The sequence below is a fragment of the Chiloscyllium plagiosum genome, chromosome 17 (genome assembly GCF_004010195.1).
Source record: "Chiloscyllium plagiosum isolate BGI_BamShark_2017 chromosome 17, ASM401019v2, whole genome shotgun sequence".
Lineage (NCBI taxonomy): Eukaryota > Metazoa > Chordata > Chondrichthyes > Orectolobiformes > Hemiscylliidae > Chiloscyllium > Chiloscyllium plagiosum.
In genome coordinates, this window is record NC_057726.1 from 55,123,836 (window position 1) to 55,145,789 (window position 21,954).

General features: G+C 38.6%; 1 protein-coding gene across 4 annotated transcripts in view; it reads left to right on the top strand.

The window, feature by feature from the left end:
* Positions 1 to 21,954, top strand: part of psme3ip1 (proteasome activator subunit 3 interacting protein 1) — a 129,620-nt gene that overhangs the window by 66,993 nt on the left and 40,673 nt on the right. For all 4 annotated transcript variants that reach the window (XM_043707147.1, XM_043707145.1, XM_043707148.1 and 1 more), the window contains exons 3-4: positions 17,257 to 17,355; positions 19,573 to 19,694. In XM_043707147.1, coding sequence (XP_043563082.1) covers positions 17,257 to 17,355; positions 19,573 to 19,694 — 221 coding nt within the window. The remainder of the gene's footprint in view (positions 1 to 17,256; positions 17,356 to 19,572; positions 19,695 to 21,954) is intronic.

The following is a 21,954-nucleotide window of genomic DNA, read 5'->3' on the forward strand; positions in this document are numbered from 1 at the left end:
CTGGACACACTGCACAAACACTGCCCCGTCCAATCTACTTGATCTAAAGAGCTTCCAATCAATATTTGGGAAGTTGAAATCGCCCATGACTACTACCCTGTGGCTTCTGCACCTTTCCAAAATCTGTTTCCCAATCTGTTTCTCCACATCTCTGCTGCTATTGGGGGGCCTATAGTAAACACCCAACAAGGTGACTGCACCTTTCCTATTTCTGACTTCAGCCCATACTACCTCTAAAGGCAGATCCCCCTCGAACTGCCTTTCTGCAGCCGTTATACCATTTCTAATTAGCAACGCCACCCCCCCTCCTTTTTTACCACCCTCCCTAATCCTACTGAAACATCTGTAACCAGGAACCTCCAACATGCATTCCTGTCCCTCTTATTTTATAATTTTAAAAGCATTTACAGTTTGGGCATCTAATTGAACTGCACTATTAGTGATTTACTTTGCAACATCAGTTTTTCTTAAGTTGCAGTCAAACAGCAAGTGAAACCAATCAGTCCTCTTTTACTAATGTATGCAGCATTACCCCCAAGTTTGGTGGCTACCCTGTCAATCAGATTTGTATTAGCTTCCAGCTATGCCCTGAGGAGCACATGAGTTACTCCTGAATTTTTAAGTACAAAGCTGACATCGTACTGGCTCCAATGTTCATGGGCAGGTAGTTGTTGCAAAGAGGGATCGGGGCCACTATGTTCCTGCAAAGTTTCAATATTGTTGTCTTTCATCCCCCAACTAGCAGCCAGCCAGATTGACAACCTGACTAACAGCAAGAGGCTGAACCTGGGAAAGGCTGATGACACTCCATGGTAATCAGGAGAGATCAAAGGCGTGAGGTCTTTCCATGCTTGTGTGAGCCAAGATTGCAAAATTGCTACAGTTGTGTGAAAGATCTGTGCTAAACTCTAAGTAATGTGCTCTAAGTCCACCACCAAACATTTGGCAAAGCCTAGTAATTGGCAGAGAATGATGGAAAGATTCCTGGGTTGGGAGACTGTTGGAGCCTGGCACTGAAGGGGAATGATGGTGGATTGGGGTGGAAGTTCAGCTGCTTGGCCATTGGGATGGTGATGCTGGGGCATTTGGCCAATTACAGCAATAAAGAGAAGCTGTGTTTGACAGATGTGAGGCTAAAGTTTTGCTTAAGGAGCAGGCGAAGCATTCTAGTTCTCTCTGGCCTGTTAGTGACAATCATCTGCTGGAACCAACAGCTCCGTTTTCATTAACACTGAAAATACTGGAAATGTTCAGCAGATCTGGCAGCATTTATGAAATGGTGGGGGTGGGGGGCAATTGAAGAAACATTTCTAGAATTCTGAAATAAGCTCCTATATGCTGCTGACAGATCAGTTGCTTTTCTCCAGGTAGGAAGAATTTGCTGCCCTATACACACTGACCTTCTAAGTGCCCTTTTCCACTACCAACACTCCCATTCCTGACCCTCATTCAGGTGACTGCAATTCATTCCAAAAGTCCGTACCTTGCCTAATCATGGGCACTAACTGGGGGAAACTGGTGGTAATTTTCAAAAGAAGGTTTATTTTTCCCATGTTTGACCTGTTGTGATGAAACTGATATCCAGAGTGAATTTTAAGGAGTTCTAAGTCTTCTCCCTCCTTACTGTACACCATAACGCTGAGCGCTCTGGTGGGTCTTTCCTGTTGTCATGCCTCACCTGGATGACTCTCAGGCTTGGGATGATAAGTGGCAGGTTTACGTTCACACCAGAAGTATGTCAGGCACAAAACCATCCCAAGATGAGAGAGTTCCGTCTCCTTTGAGTGGTATTACTATCACTGAATCAATCACAATCAACATTCTTGAGGTTCCCATTGACCAGAAACTAAACTGGACCAGCCATATAAATACTCTGGCTACTAGAGTGGTCATAGTTGGGAGTCTGCATCATTTTAGTCACCTGTGTCCCCAAGCCCTGCCCACTGTTTACAAGGTAAAGATGTCAGAAGTAGGAAAGAATTTATTTCTCTTGCTTGGTTCAGTCCAATACCAACAAAACTGGAGTTTGACAGCATCCAGGACAAAGCAGCCTGCTTAATCAACATCCCATCTATCACCTTAATCATTCACTAATTTCTCAACCAGTGCACAATGGCTGCAGTGTATACTATCTATAAGATCCACTGCTGCAACTTACTGACTCTGTTTCCAAATCTATAACCTCTATAACTGGAAGAACAGGGACAACAGATACATGGAAACACCACCTGCAAATTCCTCTCAGTAAGTCTCTCAACATTTTGACGTGGAACTGGCTGTTGTTCACAGTCTCTGGTTCAAATCCCTTGACTTCATTTACATCTTGGGTGTAATTTCATGACACTGACTGCGATGGTTCAAGAATGCAGCAGTTAGCAGTATCTGCTGGGTTTGCTAGTAGTGCTCAAATGGAGAAAGGAACCCAGGTACAATGATGTTGCTGAAAGATGTTACTTCTATGAAAATGACTGTCAGGTTGCTATTTGACTTGTCTATTGAACTGCTCTCCCAATTTTAGCCAAGATTCCCAGATATCAGTGAGGACATTGCAGGGTTGACTGAGAGTAGCTGCACATTTGTCATGTCTGAATCATCTATCTGCTTTTACTTGTATCATAGCTTTCTCTTATCTGCTTTAATACAACTTGATTTGGCCATTTCTCAGGGCAATTATAGTCGACTACTCTGCTGTGGGTTTGGCATCATGTAGCTCAGCTGGTTTCCTTCCCTCAATGATATTAGTAAAATAGACAGGTTTCTAAGACAGTAGTTTAATCCTACAGACATGGGTTTTTTTTATTTCAGATTTAGTTAACTAACTCAATATATTTACCCTTTGAGATTTGAATTCCAGATTACTAGTTCAGTAACCACTGTACTGTCATGTCTGAAAGAGTAATGTCATTGCTTGTGCTTTGTACACCTAGTAACTTTGTTGTTTGAGAAGAGAGCTGTTTGAAAGTGGGTTATGTTGTTTATGGTGGAGGTAACAATCATGCCTTCGCAAGTGAACAGCTATCATTCACAGAACATCATTCTCAGAAATCATTGGTTTGAACCCATGATGTTTTTATGATGTCAGTAATGACATTCATCAAAAGTTATAAATGGACTGTTCACTGTTTTAAGAGTAATTGTCTCATACAGTTTTTCTAATTCTGTGCCAGGATAAATAGTAGCCCCTGTTCCCTACTCTTCTGGGTTACTAAAACTATGTAGGATGCAGGAAAAAAATGTGTATTTGACAGTTTGCAATATATTGCAACTGAAGAGCTGTGGTTAATAATGCTATAATGTTGATGTGGGCTGATGGATACTGTCACAAGAAGTTGTGTGAACGAATCGGTTATGTTTCACAGCTTCTTTTCCAACGTTAAGTAAATAAAACATAAAAGAATTGAAGATAAATCTTAACCACAAAGGAGCAGAAAATATCTTTGTTCTCTCTAGGCTTGACTATTCAAACTTATTCTTGGCTAACCATGGTTGACTGTCTAATATTGAGGTCAATCATAATTCTGCTGCCTTTCCTAATGTGCACCAGATTCAATTCAGTCTATGCTTGGTTGCCTACCTTGGCTCCAGTTAAACAAGCTTTGATTTTAAAATAATCTTTTTTTTTCAAATCTGACTGTGGCCCCATTCCTGTTTCTCTATAATCTCAATTTCCACAATCTTTTGAGATACCTGCATTCCTCCAACTCTGCTCTCTTGAGCAACCCCAATTTTAATTGTATTGACAATGACAGCTGCCCTTTCAATGGTTTAGCAACTCTGTGATCAAGAACAATTGAACTGCTCCCCAGACTTTACTCTCTCCAAACAACCTATATTTTATTGTTTGTATATACTGCATGTGTAGGAGGGGATTTATAAGGGGATTATAGTTTAACTAAGTAATTACATAATTTCCTTCCTTCTAATCTAAGTTAGAAAAACTGTGAAGTTAAAAGAGGAAAATAAACCTGTTTTACTAATAATGATCACATAACTACTGTTTTATTTTTGCAAAAACATATCTGTGCTGTCTGACTCTTATGACTGCATGATTCAGTGATATCCTTTTAAAGCAAGGAAATCTGATATGCTAACAAGGCTTGGCCTATATGTGACTCCAAGCTCATAGCAATAGGATCGATTCTCAGTTGTACCCTGTGCCTGACGAAGTCACTGAAAAGGCTGGCTTAAGGATAGAGGGACTTGGAGATATTAAAAATTATTTTCTTCTAGCTCCCTCTTCAGTCCACTCTTATCTTTCTTTCCTTTCCCTAACTCCATGGTGCCAGGCTTTCTTAAATCACATTTTACACATTTTGAAAAATCAGCACAAAAAATAGACCATATATATAAAGTAAGTTTCCAGGCATATTGCAGTTCCTTCCATCCCGATTTTTCTGAATTTCCTGGTTTTGTCGACAAATCATAACTGAATAAAGGCTTTTAAAACTTTGTTTTTGTAGCATTTCTATAACTCCTTTCATGACATCAGAACTTTCAGCATATGAGCAATGTTTTCTCAGTATTTTTTTGCTGAGTGCACCTCCAAACTCCAGAAGCAGAAGTGCCTATTGACGTGAGTGAATGCAGCCGTGCAGCTTAGAAGGAACATTGCATGATGGACACTCTTGTTGTGTACACCACAGACAATTTGTGCGCAGTGAGCTCCCACAAATAGCAAAAACAATGAGATAATCAGTTGTAACCAGTGGTGGAGTAAATGATGTGGGGAACTGCTCTGATCTTTGAATTGTGCCATGGGATCTTTTACAATGACATAAAAGGACAGATGAGCCTTATTATGCATGCTTTTTCTAATAGCAGTAGTTGTGAAGTGTACTCACCTTCTCTGATTTATAAGTGGAATTATATCTCAAATAATGATCACTGTAGTTTAATTTGGTTGAATAATTTATATTGGTTTGGTTTGGTATTAAATGTCCTTTTGGCTTCTGAACAATGTTGCTTTTTCGCGTACACACACACTCATGTTTTCCGTTTCAGTGACTTGTAAGAGTTTTTTTTAACTTGAACACCAAAAAGCAGGCCATTTTTATTTTGTCCTTCATGTACACTGTGCCTACTTGATGCAGTTCATATAATCGTATTCCTGGAAATTATTTTTAAAAACCCCTTGTGATTGATTATTTAGACTTTTTTTTTAAACATTTGTGTAGCTGTATGAAATGGAGAGAAAGGAGAGAAAACAAACTTTATTTTCCATTAGCCAAATAGCAAGAGTGCAGTCATGCATCCACTTTAATTATTTTGTTTATTTATAAAATCACAATACTGGTAGTGTAAGAAAATTGGTAGCTACAGTACATAAATTGAAAAAGTTGAATTGGTTGGATATTTAATGAGGTCATCAACATGGCAAAGCAATGCAAATTCATTTCCTGAACTGCAATGTATGTAGTGGTAGTTGTCATTTGTTGTACAATGCTATTATTCTTTTACCGTCATTGCAGTAATTGACTGCAGATGGACAAGTCTATTTGTTGCAACCCTGTTTAATTGGCTCCTGTCTTTTGCCATCCTGTTGATCACATACATTGTCCATCTGGAGCCCTCTATTGAGTGAATGACGGCTTCTGGAGACATCTGTCATGTTGATGTACATATGTATCAGTCGTATTTGTTGATAAGTCCTGTTTCAGCATCCAGCAGATTACAGGGGCATTGAGTGAATATCTAGGGAGCTGTAGCTATTATGCCTTGGAGCTCACCTAGGGAGCTTAGCAAATGTATAAAATTCATGTTGCTAACTAGTGAAAGAGTTGCAACCTCAATTTTGTAGTACAGTAGCGCCTCGATTTACGAACTTAATCCGTTCTGGGACGCGGCTCGCGAACCGAAAAGTTTGCGAACTGAATCAATTTTTCCCATTGTTCGGATAGCGTAAGAATGCTTGGATGGCTGTTCACAGCGCGCGCGCCAAAGACGAACTGAATGAGATCACGCGGGGCCCGAGAACTTTTGCGTTCAACAAGCGCGTAGCACACGGGCTGTTTGCCTTTGTACCTTCGTTCGTACCTAGAATTTCGTACGTACGTTGAAGCAAACTTTTACGCACAATCGTGTTCGTGAACGGGGTCGTTCGTATGTCAAGGCGCTACTGTATTGGATGTTAGTGACCACTTTTTTAAAAATCTGTGACTCTGCTGTGTACATTTATATGTTTATCTTTAAGACACAAGTTTATCACCTTCACTGACTTGGAAAAGTTACTTTCCTGGATATTGATGTGACACATACTAGAAGGTTCAAGTAAAAAAAAACTGTAAAATTCTTCCTCTTTTTGTGGCTATATTTGGAACCATTTGATATTTCCATAATGTGGCCTAGGCGTTTCACTCAATTAGTCTTCAACTTCATAGTTTGATATAAAGTCATTGCAATAGCTTGCCCAGAGTCATAATATAGAAAGTTTGAGTTTTGTACCTTGGTTAGTGTACTATATCTTTTTGTATGAATTTTTGCAATTTTCCAGATGGTGGATTGATGAACACTTCAATGACATATGGCCAATTCTGAACAAAGAGACTGGTTTCTACTTTTGTTACAGCATAACTTAGCAGGGTGTACTTTAGAATAGAAACATAGAAAATAGGAGCAGGAGTTGGTCATTCAGCCCTTCCAGTCTTATTTTCCAGTGTAATCATGGCTGATCATCCAACTCAGTATCCTCTTCCCTCTTTCCCCAAAAACCCTTTGAATCCTTTCGCCCTAAGTACTATACCTAACTCCTTGAAAACATTCTCAACAGCTTTCTATGGCAGGGAATTCCACAGTTTACCCACTGTCTGGGTAAAGAATATTTTCATCTCAGTCCTACCCCAGACTGCAACCCCTGGTTCTAGAGGCCCCTGCCATCAGGAATGTTCCTGCTGCATTTATCCTGCCTAGCTTGTTAGAATTGAACTAAACACTTCCTGAATATCTCCCATTGGTTGATTTGACTGTTTGAACAGTTCAGAGAAGTTCATTACGTTTACTTCAACGTTTTTGCACTGGGACCCCCTCACTCTGTCCCCAGCCTGTATGCACTGGGACTCTTCACTTTGCCTGCAGTTTGGTTGGAGGAGACTAAACTCTTCAACCTGCTATCTAACTTCATAATGTGCTTCAGGTTCCCAAAAACCATCTAAACTGTCAACTGAATGGTGTGATCTGAGCACAGTCAGTCCTAGAATTCATCTCTCTTGCCAATGATTGTGGTGCAGTGACCTTCAGTGAGAACCTGCAGTGAACAGTGTGAAGAGTTTATTTAGGGCCAACAGCTATCCACAACATGTTCAAGGTTGAGGAAAACAGATTGTGTCAGTTAGCTGAAATTCGAAGTGACTGATTAAGGAGGGGATTTATTCTTTCAAGAAATGTGGGAATCACTGGCCAAGTCAGCATTTAGTGCCAATTCCTAATTGCCCTTGACAAGATAGTGGTGAACCACTTTCTTGAAGTTGAGCAATCTAAGGCGTGAGTAAACCTGTAGTGCTATTCGGAAGGCAGTTTTGGGATTAACACCCACAATGAAGGGATGACTATACAATTTCAAGTCAGAATGTTGTGTAGCCTGGAGGGGAGCCTGCAGGCGGTCGTGTTCACAAGCATTTGCTGACTTTATTCTTTAGTATAGTACAAGGTCGCAGGTTGGAAGGTGCTGTCGAAAGAGATTTAGTGAACTGTTGGTGTGTAAATTTTATAAAAGTACAGAGGAACCCCGATTATCCAAATATCGGATTATCTGGCAAGATCGCAAAGTGCCGATGCTTGGCTAAACTATGCTATCTGGCATTTGATTTTCCGGAATTCAATTAACCGAGCAAAATACTGCCCGCGCATGTCCTTTGGATAATCGAGGTTCCTCTGTATATGCTACTGGCACTGTCTGTAGGTGTTGAAGGGAGTGGATTTTTAAGGTGGTGGATGGTTTGACAATTGAGTGTGGACTGCTTGGTCCTGAATGATGTGGACTACTTGAGTTTTGTTGGAGCTAGATGCATGGAAACAGGTGAGAACTATTCCAACACACTCCTGCCTTGTGACTTGTAGACATAGGACTCTGGACTGGCTCTTCCAGCAACAGTATTAATGTGGCTCACCTAGTTCAGTTTCTGGTTAACGATAAGTGCCCAGGGTTTTGATAATGGAAATTCAGCAGTGGTAATGTTATTGAATGTAAAGGAGAGAGGTTAATTCTCTGTTGATGACAGTACTTGTTACCTGATGCTGATGTGGCATGACTCTTCTTTGCCACTTAAAAAACAAAGTCTGAAAATTGTGTAAATCTTGTTTTTCAGAGGTATGGACTACTTTAGTATCTGAATATTGTGCATTTGTCATTGGAAATACCCATTATAACCCTGTGATGGAGGGAAGGTCATTGTATAAGCTTTCTTGAACATTTGAATATACCTGAACCTTGTGATCTACCCTGAGGATCTCCCTCAGCAATGTCCTGGTCCATGTGATTAGCTTCCAATAATGACAATAATCTTCATTTGTGCTAGGTATGACATCAGCTAATAAATGAAGCAATTTTCATTGGTTTCAGTTTTGCTAGGGCTCCTTAATGCCACACTTTCAAATGTTGCATCGACTTGAAGATTGTCACTTCCACCTTGCCTTTGGAATTCAGATCTTTTCTTGAATGTGTTTGCACTAAGGCTACAGGCCGGATAGCCCTGGCAGAACACAACTGAGTGTGGCTGAGTTGATTATAGCAAGTGCCCCTTGATAGAGCTTTGATCCCTTGCACCACTTTACATATGACTGGGAATAGATTGATGGAATGGGAGCTGGCCAGTTTGGATTTGTCCTGCTTTTTGTTTGTGCCTTGTTGGTTTTGAATGGATGCATTTTTCCTTATCACAGCTAACATTTACACGTGTTTTACATATTTATCTTTCCTTTACCATCATTAACACCCTTTGTCTTCTACTTTGAACACCCTCACCATCTGTCCTATTTGCTCCCACTCCGTCAACAATGTAAAAACAACAATTTGCCAGTTCCATTTCGTTCTGAAGAAGTCATATTAGACTTGAAGCATTAATTCTGCTTTTCTCTCCACAGGTGCTGTCAGACCTGTTGAGATTCTCCAGCACTTTTCATTTTTTTAATCTCCTGCGGCATACAAGATGTATTGCCTTGAGATGCTGAGAGAGTCGAGCTTTGAACCTGTCTGTTTGTAGTCCACAAATTTCTGGTGCGATCTTATTGAGAAGGTGATATAGAACATCATGGACCTATTATATCTGTAACTGAAGTTTTTTGACTTGATTCTCAGATTGCGAACATTGTCAGTGCCAGAAGTTATTGCCCATTCCTAATTGCTGTTGAGAAGACAGTGGCGAACAATTGTTTAGAACCATTGTGTTGGTTCCCTAACCCTAACCTGTAGTGCTATTAGGGCTTCCACTCAGTGATTATTGAAGGAAAGACAATGTAGTTCCAGGATGGTGCAGGACTGGAGTGGGAATTTGCAGATGATAGTTTTTCATGTATCTCCTGCTTTTGTTCATCTCAAGGGTGGAACTCACTGGTTTGAAGGTACAATTGAAGGAGCACTGGTGTGTTGCTGCCCTACATCTTGTAAAGGTGCACACTGCTGCCACTATGTCCGTGATAAAGAGAGAGCAAACATTTATGGTGAAGAATGGAGTGATGATCAAACAGGCTGCTTTGTTTTGGATGGTGTCAAACTTATGTGTTTTTGGAGCTCCATTCACTCAGCTAAGTGAAGAATATTCTATTACAGACCTGAGTAGATAGGGGGCAGGATTTGGGAAATGAGAAGGTGAGTTATTTGTTGTAGAATTCTCAGCCAGTGAAGACAGGAAATACTGTTGTCCAAAAGGTGTTTTTTAAATACCATCTTATTAAAGCTTTTCCATTCCAAATTCAGTAAACCTCTATTTTGCTGTAATGTTTAACAAGTCCACAACATTGTCATCATATGGCACTACATTAACACAGCAAGCCAAACCCATTTGATATCCCTTACTTGTTCAGCAAAATGCTTGGTTACAAAATACCGTACACAAGAAAGTTGATGGGATTTCAGTGATGCAATTCCTTTTGGTGAGGGGGATGTTTATCCAAAGTTTCTCATGCTGCACATTTATTTATAGTGCAGCTTCCAGTAAATTGAGTTGAGCAGTTGAACGTAATGTCTATGTGAAATTTGCTGTGTCCTCCCACAACACAATAATAACTATCTTTCCATTTCTTTTAACATTTAGCAAGATTGTTTGTGCTTTTATAGCTTTTACATGTAAACAAGCAGTTACTGACCAATGAATAATCAGTGGCATGGTTGGATCCAGTTTTGGAACTTGCAGTCTGATCAAAAGCATGCCCATGATCAGGCAATTCCTTAAAAATCTTAGGTAAATTGTGTTACCTTAGGTAAGTATTTCATTGAGATTGGATAGAACGATCTCTCTTCCATAAAAGTGGTGACTTTGCAGAAGCCAACATATTTGATAAGCTGCATTTGATAATTCTTTAATCTCACACATTTTCATGGGTGTTTATCAACTGTTCTTTTTACAGCAGGTTACTACATATGCACCATTGCTTAACCAATATGTTGAAGAGGTGACCTGTTTTCTGTTTTGTACCAAGTTTTTGTGTCACCTGTCTCTTTCATTTTATCCAGGTTACCTTTTTGTAATTAGCCCAGAAACATTGGAAATATTCTAAGAAGTAAAGGTTAAAAGGACCTTGATTAAACCATGCAATATGTTTGTACTTGAGACTCTATTTTTAACTGTGTACAAATAAAGATAATTAATATAGTATTGGCCACAACCTTACAACATCCTAAGATGCTTCACAGATAGTGAACTATAGTTGGCTATTGTTACAAAGGATAACGTGGAAAACAATTTTGCAAGTCACCAAAATAACAATAAGATAAATGAATAGATAATCAGTTTTACACATGCTTGTTGAAGGATAAATATTATTCAAGACACGGGAACAACTTGCCTGTTCTTTGTGCATTAGGGTTGTCCATCCTTTTTGCATGAGGAGAGAGTAATATTAATTTTCCTGTCATTTTTGGGGTAGTTGCTGGGGCAGTGAGCAACTATCAGCAAGTTATGATTTTACACATTGGAAAATTTGAATTTTAGTGAAAAAACATCCAAAGCAATAAATTCATAATTTAAATAAGCAATAAAAATTACCATTAAAGGTTGCCAAGCAGAACTAACTAATAAAACCTTTTCTCGCTAGCTGTTGATGTTGGGTTTCAAACTACATAAGCTCAGGTTTTGATTTACTAGTCCAGCAACATTACCACGACTTCCCCTAAGCTGTGTATATTCCTGTTTTTTTTTGTTAATCTGCTGTCAAAAATAGTTTGTACTTCAGAAAACTGTTTGGTCTTGTAGAGTTAACTTATCTAACCTGTTTATTAGAGCATGAATCATTGATCTCGGGACAATTTCCAGCTATTTTTAATAACCTCTCTCAAGACATTGCTTACGCTGGAAGGAGGCACATTCTGTATCAATTTGTAATATAAGCACTAAATGCTGGGTTATGTTGTTAAATAAAGATTTTGGAATGTTCAGTTGGCTGTTCATTCTGATAGGAGGTTGATTTGAAATATTGAATATAACCAGTTAAAAGTAAGTAGTATGTGGCTCAGTTCAGGAGAGCATTGTTTTGTTATTGCCTGCTAAGTGAATATGCTTAATGGATATACAAACTGTACTGTTCTATTCAGGTGCATTCTGTAGGTTTTAGAATAGTGGTATCTCTTCAAAGATTGAAGTGTGAATGGTTCCATAATCTTTCACTGTGGAGAGTAGATGTAATTTACTTGCATATCTCTTCCGTTCTATTTGTTGTATCAGACTAATGGTGGAGGAAGAAATAGCTCAACAAGTATTTTTTTCCCTCATTTATCCAAACAGATTTTCAGATGAATTTTACACATAGGAAATCATTGACAGGTGTACTCAGCCCTGCTGAATCTGAGAAATATTCATGACAGACTCAACATTATTTTTACTTGTACGTTTTATCAATTGCTATGCAACCTGTGCTAAGATACTTCGGGGTGTAATGTATTTTTGCAATTTTTTAATCAAGTAGAGTTTGCAAACAAGTGGTTTAAAAAAAAATCTCTAATACGTAATGCGAAGTTAAATCTTTGAGCATCATTTGTGTTCTTGTATGTTGCATACATTTACTGTAGCCATTGTATGCATTGTAACCAGTTGTGTTGCACTGTGCATACAAAACTGTTCAGCTGTGAGACAAGGTGGTCAGATCTGAGAGCAGGCAGTAAAGTCTACCAGATTAGTGAAAAGAGATGACTTGAGGCCCCACCGCTCTGTATAAGACTATAGGCTGTATGTGCATAAGTAGGCCATTTAGCTGTTAAGTCTGCTGTGCCCATTTGGTGAGATCATGGTTGATCTGTTAATCCTCAGTTCAATTTTCCTGCCTTTTCCCATAATCCTTGATTCGCTTACTGATTTAAAAATGTGTCTATTTTGGTCTATTTTAACAATCCAGCCATAACAGCTCTCTACGGTAAAGAATTCTGAGATTGACTACCCTCTGAGAGAAGAAATTCCTTCTCACCTCCGTCTTATATGGGCGAATCCCTATTCTAAGATTATGCCCTCTGGGGCTAGACTCTCCCACAAGGGGAAACAACCTTTCTGTTCTACTCTGTCAAAGACCCTAAGAATCTTGTTGTTTCAATAAGGTTGCATGTCATTCTTCTAAACATCAATGAGTACAGGCACAACCCGCTTAATATCACCCCATAACACAGTCCCTGCGTATCCAGTATCAGCTTAGTGAATCTTCTCTGGACTGCCTCCAATGCCAGTATACCTTTCTTAGAAAACTCCGTTTTCCAGCTGTGGCCTAACTAGCGTCTTGAATGGTTTTAGCAAAACCTTCCTGTGGAGGAAGAGCTAGGAAGGACATTTTCCAAACGTATCAGAATTAGATTGTGTTCTCATGTACACTTAAGTATAGGGAAACATGAGGACAGTGAAAAAGTGTACATTCTCCAGAGTCGTAGAATCATAGAGATGTACAGCACAGAACAGACCTTTTGGTCCAACTCGTCCACGCCGATCAGATATCCTAAATTAATCTAGTCCCATTTGCCAGCATTTGAACCATATCCCTTTTAAACCCTTCCTGTTCATATTCCCATCCAGATGCCTTTTAAATGTTGTACCAGCCTCCGCCATTTCCTCTGGCAGCTCATTCCATACATGTACCACCCTCTGCATGAAAAAGTTACCCCTTAGGTTCTTTTTAAGTCTTTTCCCTCTCACCTGAAACCTAGTTCTGGATTCTCCCCACCCCAAGGAAAAGGCATTGTTCATTTACCCTATCCATGCCCCTCATGATTTTATAAACCTCTATAATGTCACTCCTCAGTCACTTTGCTCACAAAACCAGAATATAAGAATTTTTTTCTTAAAAAAGTGTCAAAAGGTAAGAAAACATCCACATCTCAAATTCTAAAGTATTATCTTAATACAAGTGTTTGGAACACTCAGCCACCAATGCAGGCACCTGGGCCTAGCCACGGCCTAAAGTTTTGGTCAGCCTGTGAGTCTCATATTGATTGCTGAGAGGAGCTGCGTTATTGTTGCTGTTGCTGCCTCCGATTGCAAGAGGGAGTTTGCTGCCACTGCTGCCCCCAAATGCTGGAAGGTACCGTGTCATTGCTGGCGCTGCCACATCCAATCACCAGGATGGCCAGGACGCTGCCGCCATTACTGCATATACTGCAATCCCTTACATCAATTCCAGTACTGGGAGGAATGTGCCAAAATGAGGTCTCTTGGGGAGGGATTTTGATTCTCTATTCATCCACTGGGACAAGGCAACGACCTTAACTAGATTTGCAATCTTCTCGCCCCAGGCCTGTTCCTAGAGATGAGAATCCATTGTGAAATATTATTTAGCACCATTGCTATTATTGGTGGTCAAAGATGCCCAGTCTGTGAAGCTTATAGTACTCTGGATAGGTGATGTTCAACCTCCACTAGAAATAATACCATTGCTATTATTGATGGTCAAAGATGCCCAGTCTGTGAAGCTTATAGTACTCTGGATAGGTGATGTTCAACCTCCACTAGAAACTGGAGAAATGTCGGTCAATCAGAACCTCTCAATGAGGGACCTCACAGCCTCACTCAGTGCAATCATGCAGCAGCAATAAAGGGAGTCCCATTGGGATAATTGGTCAAGTGGAAGGGAATGACAGTTCCTCCTAAATTCTCACATTCAGAAGGTGACCATCTCAGCATGTGTACTGACTACCACTTACTTGTCTCGCATAATGCAACTTAAGGATTTATAACGAACAGTGCACACTGAACACAGTGCATGAGTATCATGAAAGATGGGTAAGGTGACCAAATCTGTGTCAAAAGATAATTAATAATGACGAATAAAATAGTATTACTGAAAAGTTACAGAAAACAAAATGCGCCAATCAGTTCTAACGCTTATTGCTTCTTGTAAAACCCAGGAAAGGATGTGCAATTTCTAGTCTTTATCTCAGGCATTCTGATTGCACCTTAGTTGAGTTTCAGGCAATGGAAAGCAAGAATTTCTGTTTCTTCATCATTTGCAAATGTTTGGTGGATGGTGGGGTCCTGTGAAATAAAATTCCAAATTTGCTTGGATGGGAATTCCACTGAAATAAGTTCTGCTTGTGTCGATATGGAAATCAAGATAGCAATTTTATGACAACTTTCAGTATACTTGCTGGGTTCTTCCACCACTACTTGTATTTCTAGTTGGCCATATCAGAGCACAATAGTGTTTAAGGGGCAGGAGATTTGTGTCCTGTAATGTACAATGTATAATTCTGCTACTAAAGTAGAATTTTTATCACTTTTGAGGTCACAAAGTCTGTGTGTGGTGTTTAATTTAATTTTTTGATTAGGGAACCTTGCAAATTGGTAATTGAATGAGTTTCAATTGACAGTATAAAGCAACTTTTCCATTTATTGTTTGAAGATGGTTTTGTAGCAGCAATAATGTTTGATCATAAAATATTAGCCAGTTGTACTCTTTGATGATGGATCACTTACAATGGATAATGGTCATCTGGAGCAAATTTTGAAGAAAAATGGGCTTCAAAATAAACATAACCATCTTAAACTGGTATTCTAGGACAGACAATGCAAATTAATGTTGTGTAAATAGAATAATTCAAGCAAACGAAAAACTGAGAGCAATACCTAACACATTGTGTATTAACAGGATAAAACTACAAGGGCATGATTGAGATGCAGTATTTTCTCCATTTAAATTTGCCTTTCTTCGACAAATCTATCTGTGTTGTTTTTGACATTCCACTTATAGATTTATGATTAATGAATTCTTCTTCTTTTCAAAATTACCTTCAGACAAAATTTGCATTTATGCAGCGTTATATCACATTCTCAACATGAAGTGCAGTCGCTGTGATGTAGGGAAGAAATGACAGCTAATTTGTGCACAGGATCCTTAATAGAAATGAGTGCGTAACCAGATGATTTTTTTTAAGCTGAAAAGAGGAATGTTGTCCAGGGCACTCACATAACTTTCTATTAAAATTTGATTACGGGCACAGGAACCTGCATCCATTTCAACAGATAAATGGGCCTTTGTTTTAATATGTCAGCCAAAATACACTGACTGAAACTCCTTTTAGCACTGCACTGAAGCCTTGTTGAAAGTTCACATTCAAATCCTAAGAGTGCAATGATCTGAGCTGAACTGATACTTAGAAAGGTAAAAGGAATTACTTTGTTAGTCCTTTTGGTTAGTAGCCTTGTTTTTTTTCAAAATTGTACTGCATTTATACTGTATCAAATGTTGTTACTGAGTAAGCACCATCTGCCTGATAATCTGTGGGAAACTTGTCCAGCTGTGCACAGGTGCAATTTGACCAACTAACCTTTTTTCAGGGGATGTCTGGGGATTGGAGCTCAACCTCTTGGCAGTAGTCAATGGCATCCAATTTACTGTGTGAAGTGAAGGCCTGGATTTTGTGCCAGTAGTGGCATTAAAATTGGCTGTGTTTGTGCTGTCATTACGTTTTTGAAACTGAAAGCAATGTTCGGATATGGCATGTGCAAATAAGCTCGGAAAATCAGAAAGTGCTATTAGTGACTGCATTTTTCCAGAGGGTGCACTATTGAGGCACTGCCAACTGCAATTAAATGGAAATCTAAGAACTGATGAGAACGTCTACCTTTTGCATTCAGAAGGAAAAGGTATATCATGTAAAACCAAGTGTAATTGAGATTTTAATGGATACTGAGTTCACAAATACTGTTAAATTCCTCAATGTGCTCAAAAGTTAATTTTATGGAGGTTTGGTGATAAATGCTTTCATTTAAGGGATTCCAGATTTTTAAAATGAAGTTTCATATACAATCTTTAAAAATATCTTTTATATTAATGCTGTGTGTATGCCTCAACTGTTTATACCATTCTTGGTAAAATCTAATTAAAAGCAAAGAACAATCAGGGCATTTTACTTCCCGGTTTGCTGTCTGTGCCATTGGTTCAATACAATTGGCTAATGACATCACAGCTGCTAGATTAGTCAAGGCCTCTTTGACTTGGTGCCAGAAACAACTAGATTTTTCAGGAACAAAAGAAATCTTGTCATGGAAATCCAGATTGTGATTGCTTGGTCAGTGAATGCTAAATCCAGCCCAAGATCCGCAAATTCTCAGAATCGACGATATTGTATGATATGTTTTGTTTTATATAATGCGGACTAGAATTTACAAAATTTAAAAAAAACAATTCATGGGATGTTGGCATCGTTGGCTAGGCCATCATTTATTGCCCATCTCTAATTTCCCAGAGGGCAGTTGGACGTCAACCACATTGCTGTGAGAATGGAGTTGCGTGTAGACCAGATCAGGTAAGGACAGCAGATTTCCTTCCCTAAAGGACCTTAATGAACCAGATTTTTTTTTAGCAATACTTAAAGTGGTCATTTTTAAAATTCCAGGTTTTTAAATTGAATTCACATTTCACCATCATGAACCCAAATTCTCAGAACATTAACCTGGGTGTGCGGATTACTAGTCCATTGACACTACCATTTTTTCCTCCTTGGACAATGCATGAAAGCTGAATTATTTTAATTTTAGTACACAAACAATTGCAACATAACTAGATATATTGGAAAATGTTAACAAGCTCACGGCACTATCTGTGGTCATACATGTTCCATTTATTCTTTTGCAGAATGTCCAGAGCAGGTCTATGATCCTCGATCATTGTATGAAAGGCTTCAAGAGCAGAAAGATAAGAAACAAGCTGAATTCGAGGAGCAGTTTAAATTCAGTAAGATGATGCCTTCATATTGATTCATTGAGACCTGTGCTTAAAAATGTTAAGTATAGCGATTTCTGTAACCCAACCCTCAAAATAACTGGCGCATAAGAACATAAGAAATTGGAGCTGGTGTAAATCATATGACCCCTTCAGCCTGCTCTGCCATTCAATCTGATACAGCTAAACTTCTGCCTCAACTTCATGTAACCTACTTGTTCCCCATATCCCTTCATTCCTTGAGCAACCAAAAATCTATCAATCTCAGCACTGAATATACTTAATCATGAAATATTTGCAACCCTCTGGCGTAGAAAGTTCCAAAGATGCACAAGCCATTGAATGAAGAAATTTTTCATCTCAAGACCATAATGATTGAACCCTTAACCTGAAACGGTACTGTTATTGAGATTCTTCAACAATTTTGTAGTTTGTACCTTGTCAAGTTTTGTCAGTATTTTTGAGAAAAAGTTCCCATTCATAAAACCCATTCAAACCCATTAAGATTCATTATTGGTATTCTCAAACACTATGAAACAACCGTCTGTTCGTATCTCACATCAAAGATAGTAAATTTTTTAGTAGCCTCTTCAAACTTTCAGTCAAGTTGTGCAGTCAGAACTCTCTGAGAAAGATCATTGGTTTGAAACTCAGCCACACACTCATGGGGAAATGTCACCAATGGGTGCTTGCGAAACTGCATAGCCAGGTGTTTTTTCCTTAACAAAATATGCCTGCCAATTAAAGCAGTACAGCAGAGGATTTTTTGTAAACTCTACTAGTGACTGCAAACTCTTTTTCAAAGTGTGTGACATTTAAAAAAAAGTTCAAAATCCAGGGTACACCGTCTCAGAATAAGGAATAGGCCATTCAGGACTGCGAAACAAGTTAGAATTTATTCACTTGTTGATTGAGGAATCTTTGAAATTCTTTACCCCAAAGCTCATTCATTGAGTATGATCAAGACAAAAATCAATATAATTTTTCATGTGGAGACATGGTGAAGGAAAATAGCATTCAGACAGAAGATCAGTCATGATCTCAAATGGCAGACCCTTCTGTTTCCTGTATTCCTGGTTTGAAGCATCTTGGGATGTTTTATTGCATTAAAGAAGCTTCATAAATTCAATTACTTGGTTTCTGATTCTATTACTTTGTTCAGCTACCATGTATGGCACATCTCAATAAACGCTCGGTACCAAGACTATGTGAATTACGAGAGTCAACATCAAACATGGATTCAAAAATATTGAAATTATAGAATAGTAGAACACTCTGAGTACATTGTGGGTGAAAAAAAAAGTGGTTAAGATGTTACAGAAGCCTTCCCTGCATGCTGAATATCCAAGTTAAGTAATTATACTTCGAATGTTGAAAAATTACTATACTGAGGATGAGTGTTGAAATGCATTTACAATCTGCATCAAATTACTTCAGTGCTTTCTTTCCAGTTAGTGCATGTAATTTACTGGTATCCCTCATCATGATGAAGCCTGACCTCAGCAGCTTTGTTTCAGCGTCAAATGCAATTTCATTTGCTGAATCTTGGAGCGCATTTGATTATTACTATATGACTCCAAATTGAACTGACTTAGAGTCATAGAGATGTACAGCACGGAAACAGACCCTTCGGTCCAACTCATCCATGCCGACCAGATATCCCAACCCAATCTAGTCCCTCCTGCCAGCACCTCGCCCATAACACTCCAAACCCTTCCTATTCATACACCCATCCAGATGCCTTTTAAATCCATGGAAATATTACCTCTCCAGTTGAATAAGAAGTACTTTTGCTTCTAGGATTTGTTAAAATGGCTGTTGTGAGAAGTAGAATACAATGAAGGATCTTTCAAAGTCATATCTGAATATACTCCCATGACTGCACTGTGACTAGTGAATATCAGCATTGAGATGGGGGAAGCAGATTCATTTTGATGATTGTGTTTCTTCTGAGAGAGGTTGCTGAAACATTCAGTAACTTTTATGTTATTTTATTTTTTTGTAATGTGTGTGTATGCATACATATTCAGTGCATATTATGAAAGTTATTTATATTTTCCTGTATTTACTTCCTTGTATGGGCCAAAGAAAAAGAGCTGATCAAATTAAGCTTATCTTCTAAAAGCGTCTCTGTTTATTGTGTCTGTGGAATAATTTGTGAATAAGCCATCAGAAGAAACTACAAGTTGATTTTATGTTAAATTAACACGTTTTAATTTTTTTTTACAGAAAATATGGTAAGAGGCCTAGATGAGGAGGAAACAAACTACCTTGATGAAGTTGCCAGGCAACAGGTGCTCTTAGAGAAGCAACGTAGGGATGAAGATGATAAAGAGTTGAAAGAATATAGAATATCCTTTTGTTGGACCCCAGTTGAATCTTGATTGCAATGATGTAGGAACTTAGTGTCTGATTTCATCATAAAGCTTAAAACTCTGTCATAGATCCAATTCAATGATAGATGACTTTAACATATATTTTCCTTCTGGATGTTTGACTCCAAAGACAGTATCTCCCTTTCATTTTTCTTTCAAAGTTTGCTTTGCCAATGATAATTATGTTCTAGCTTCATCAGTAAAATTGAGTTGTTATTTTAATAAGTTAAAACAGTAAATTCGGCAAGTACCATGTAATGAGGGAATACAGTACTCCAACAGTTTACTAGTTGTGCTTCTCTGATGTAGTTTATTCAAGTCACACTTTCTGAATTTCATCATCTCATTGCTTACATCAATTTTCTTCGCTTGTATATACTCTCTCTCTTTGACATTCTTTTATTGTCTTTTCTCTCTGCTTTGCACTTCAGGTAAGCCCTTTGTTTCATGTTTTCTCTCAATATACATTTGTTTTTTTTTATTTCATTGGACTTCCACTTTTTTCCCTCTTATTTATCTAAGAAGCCATTAAGCCACAGAGAGCATTCAAATCTTTGTTGCTGAATTTATCCTGTGTCACTTTTTCTCACTCTCTTCCCTCTGTCTCGAGTGTTTTGGAATAGACTCCCTCTTTCTCTGGAATATTTTCTTTCTTTGTGTTGGACCTGTTGTATACTTTGTCTACTTCTTCTATGCATGCACTGGTTCTCTTATGTTATCCCACCAATTCGGTTCCCCAAGTTCTGTTTTGCTTGTTTCATTTTCATCGATCTACACTTTTCCTCTTCTTACATCTGCACTGTTCCTTTCTCTTTGATTTTCATCTTTTCCTCCCACTTTCCTGCTGTGTCCTCACTCGTTTCTGTGATTTTCCCCTCTGTTTCATCATGTCCATAGCAAAACCTACTGTATATGCAGCAAACCAGATACCTGAAGATCCATAGTGAACCAGCCAATCAATGCTGATTAATGTGTGTCCTTCTTGAAGCAGAGAGACTGGGGAAGTGCTCACTGGTCATTTTATCAGGAAAGAAAGAAACTCCTTTTTGCATCAGGTGGTTGAAGTGCCACTATTCTCTTGTTCTGCGATCTGACTGCTTGGAGGATCTCTTACACTTTCAAAGCATAATACATCATATCAAAAAGATGGATAGATTCATTTGGATGGAAGGTGGCCAGTTTACTGACCTTGACTTCAAAAGGCTTATGAGCAGTGAAGAAACAAGGTTTGAACAGTTTTTAATAAATTTCCCTGAGGAAATAAGCAGAAATTATATTTTCAGCAAAGCATACATTCTTTAAATTAAAACGAACAACCCTAATATTCTGAATTTGATATGTTGTTTACTTGAGCTGCCTGTGGTTGAGTGTTAAGCCTGTTGAGGACCTGCTATATTTAGATAGCTAACATAGAACCTTTTCAAAATCTTCAGTGGTACAGACAATCTCGGCAATACATTTTATTGTATTGGTTAATTTAATGATATATTAATGGTGTTGATTTGTGAAGAATTTAATAACTTAAGGATGATGAACAGAATATATTATTTAACTGTATAGACTCAGAGTAAGAGGACCAAGGGAAATCAAGTTTAATCTTTGGTGCTGATGATGTACATGAACGTTTACTTGGTTCTCATTGTAAACTCTTTAGCATGTGCTGAACCATAGATTTTGCATTTTATTTTAAACTGTGTCATTTAGCCCAAGTTAAGCTATTTATTTATAAAATAACTTGATGCAAAAGGCTAGTAACCAACTTATCCTTCAAACAAAAGCAACATGTCTTTTGTGGGCTCTTTGAGTTCTTGATTCATGCGTTGTTGTTAATAAGCAGCCATTTGTTTGCCTAGTGTGGCACATTAGTCATAGAGTCATAGAGATGTACAGAATGGAACCAGACCCTTTGGTCCTACCCGTCCATGCTGACCAGACATCCCAATCCAATCTAGTCCCACCTGCCAGCACCCGGCCCATATCCCTCCAAACCCTACCTATTCATATACCCATCCAAATGCCTCTTAAATGTTTCAATTGTACCAGCCTCCACCACATCCTATGGCAGCTCATTCCATACACGTACCACCCTCTGCGTGAAAAAGTTGCCCCTTAGGTCTCTTTTATATCTTTCCCCTATCACCCTAAACCTATGCCCTCTAGTTCTGGACTCCCTGACCCCAGGGAAATGACTTTGTCTATTTATTCTATCCATGCCCCTCATAATTTTGTAAACCTC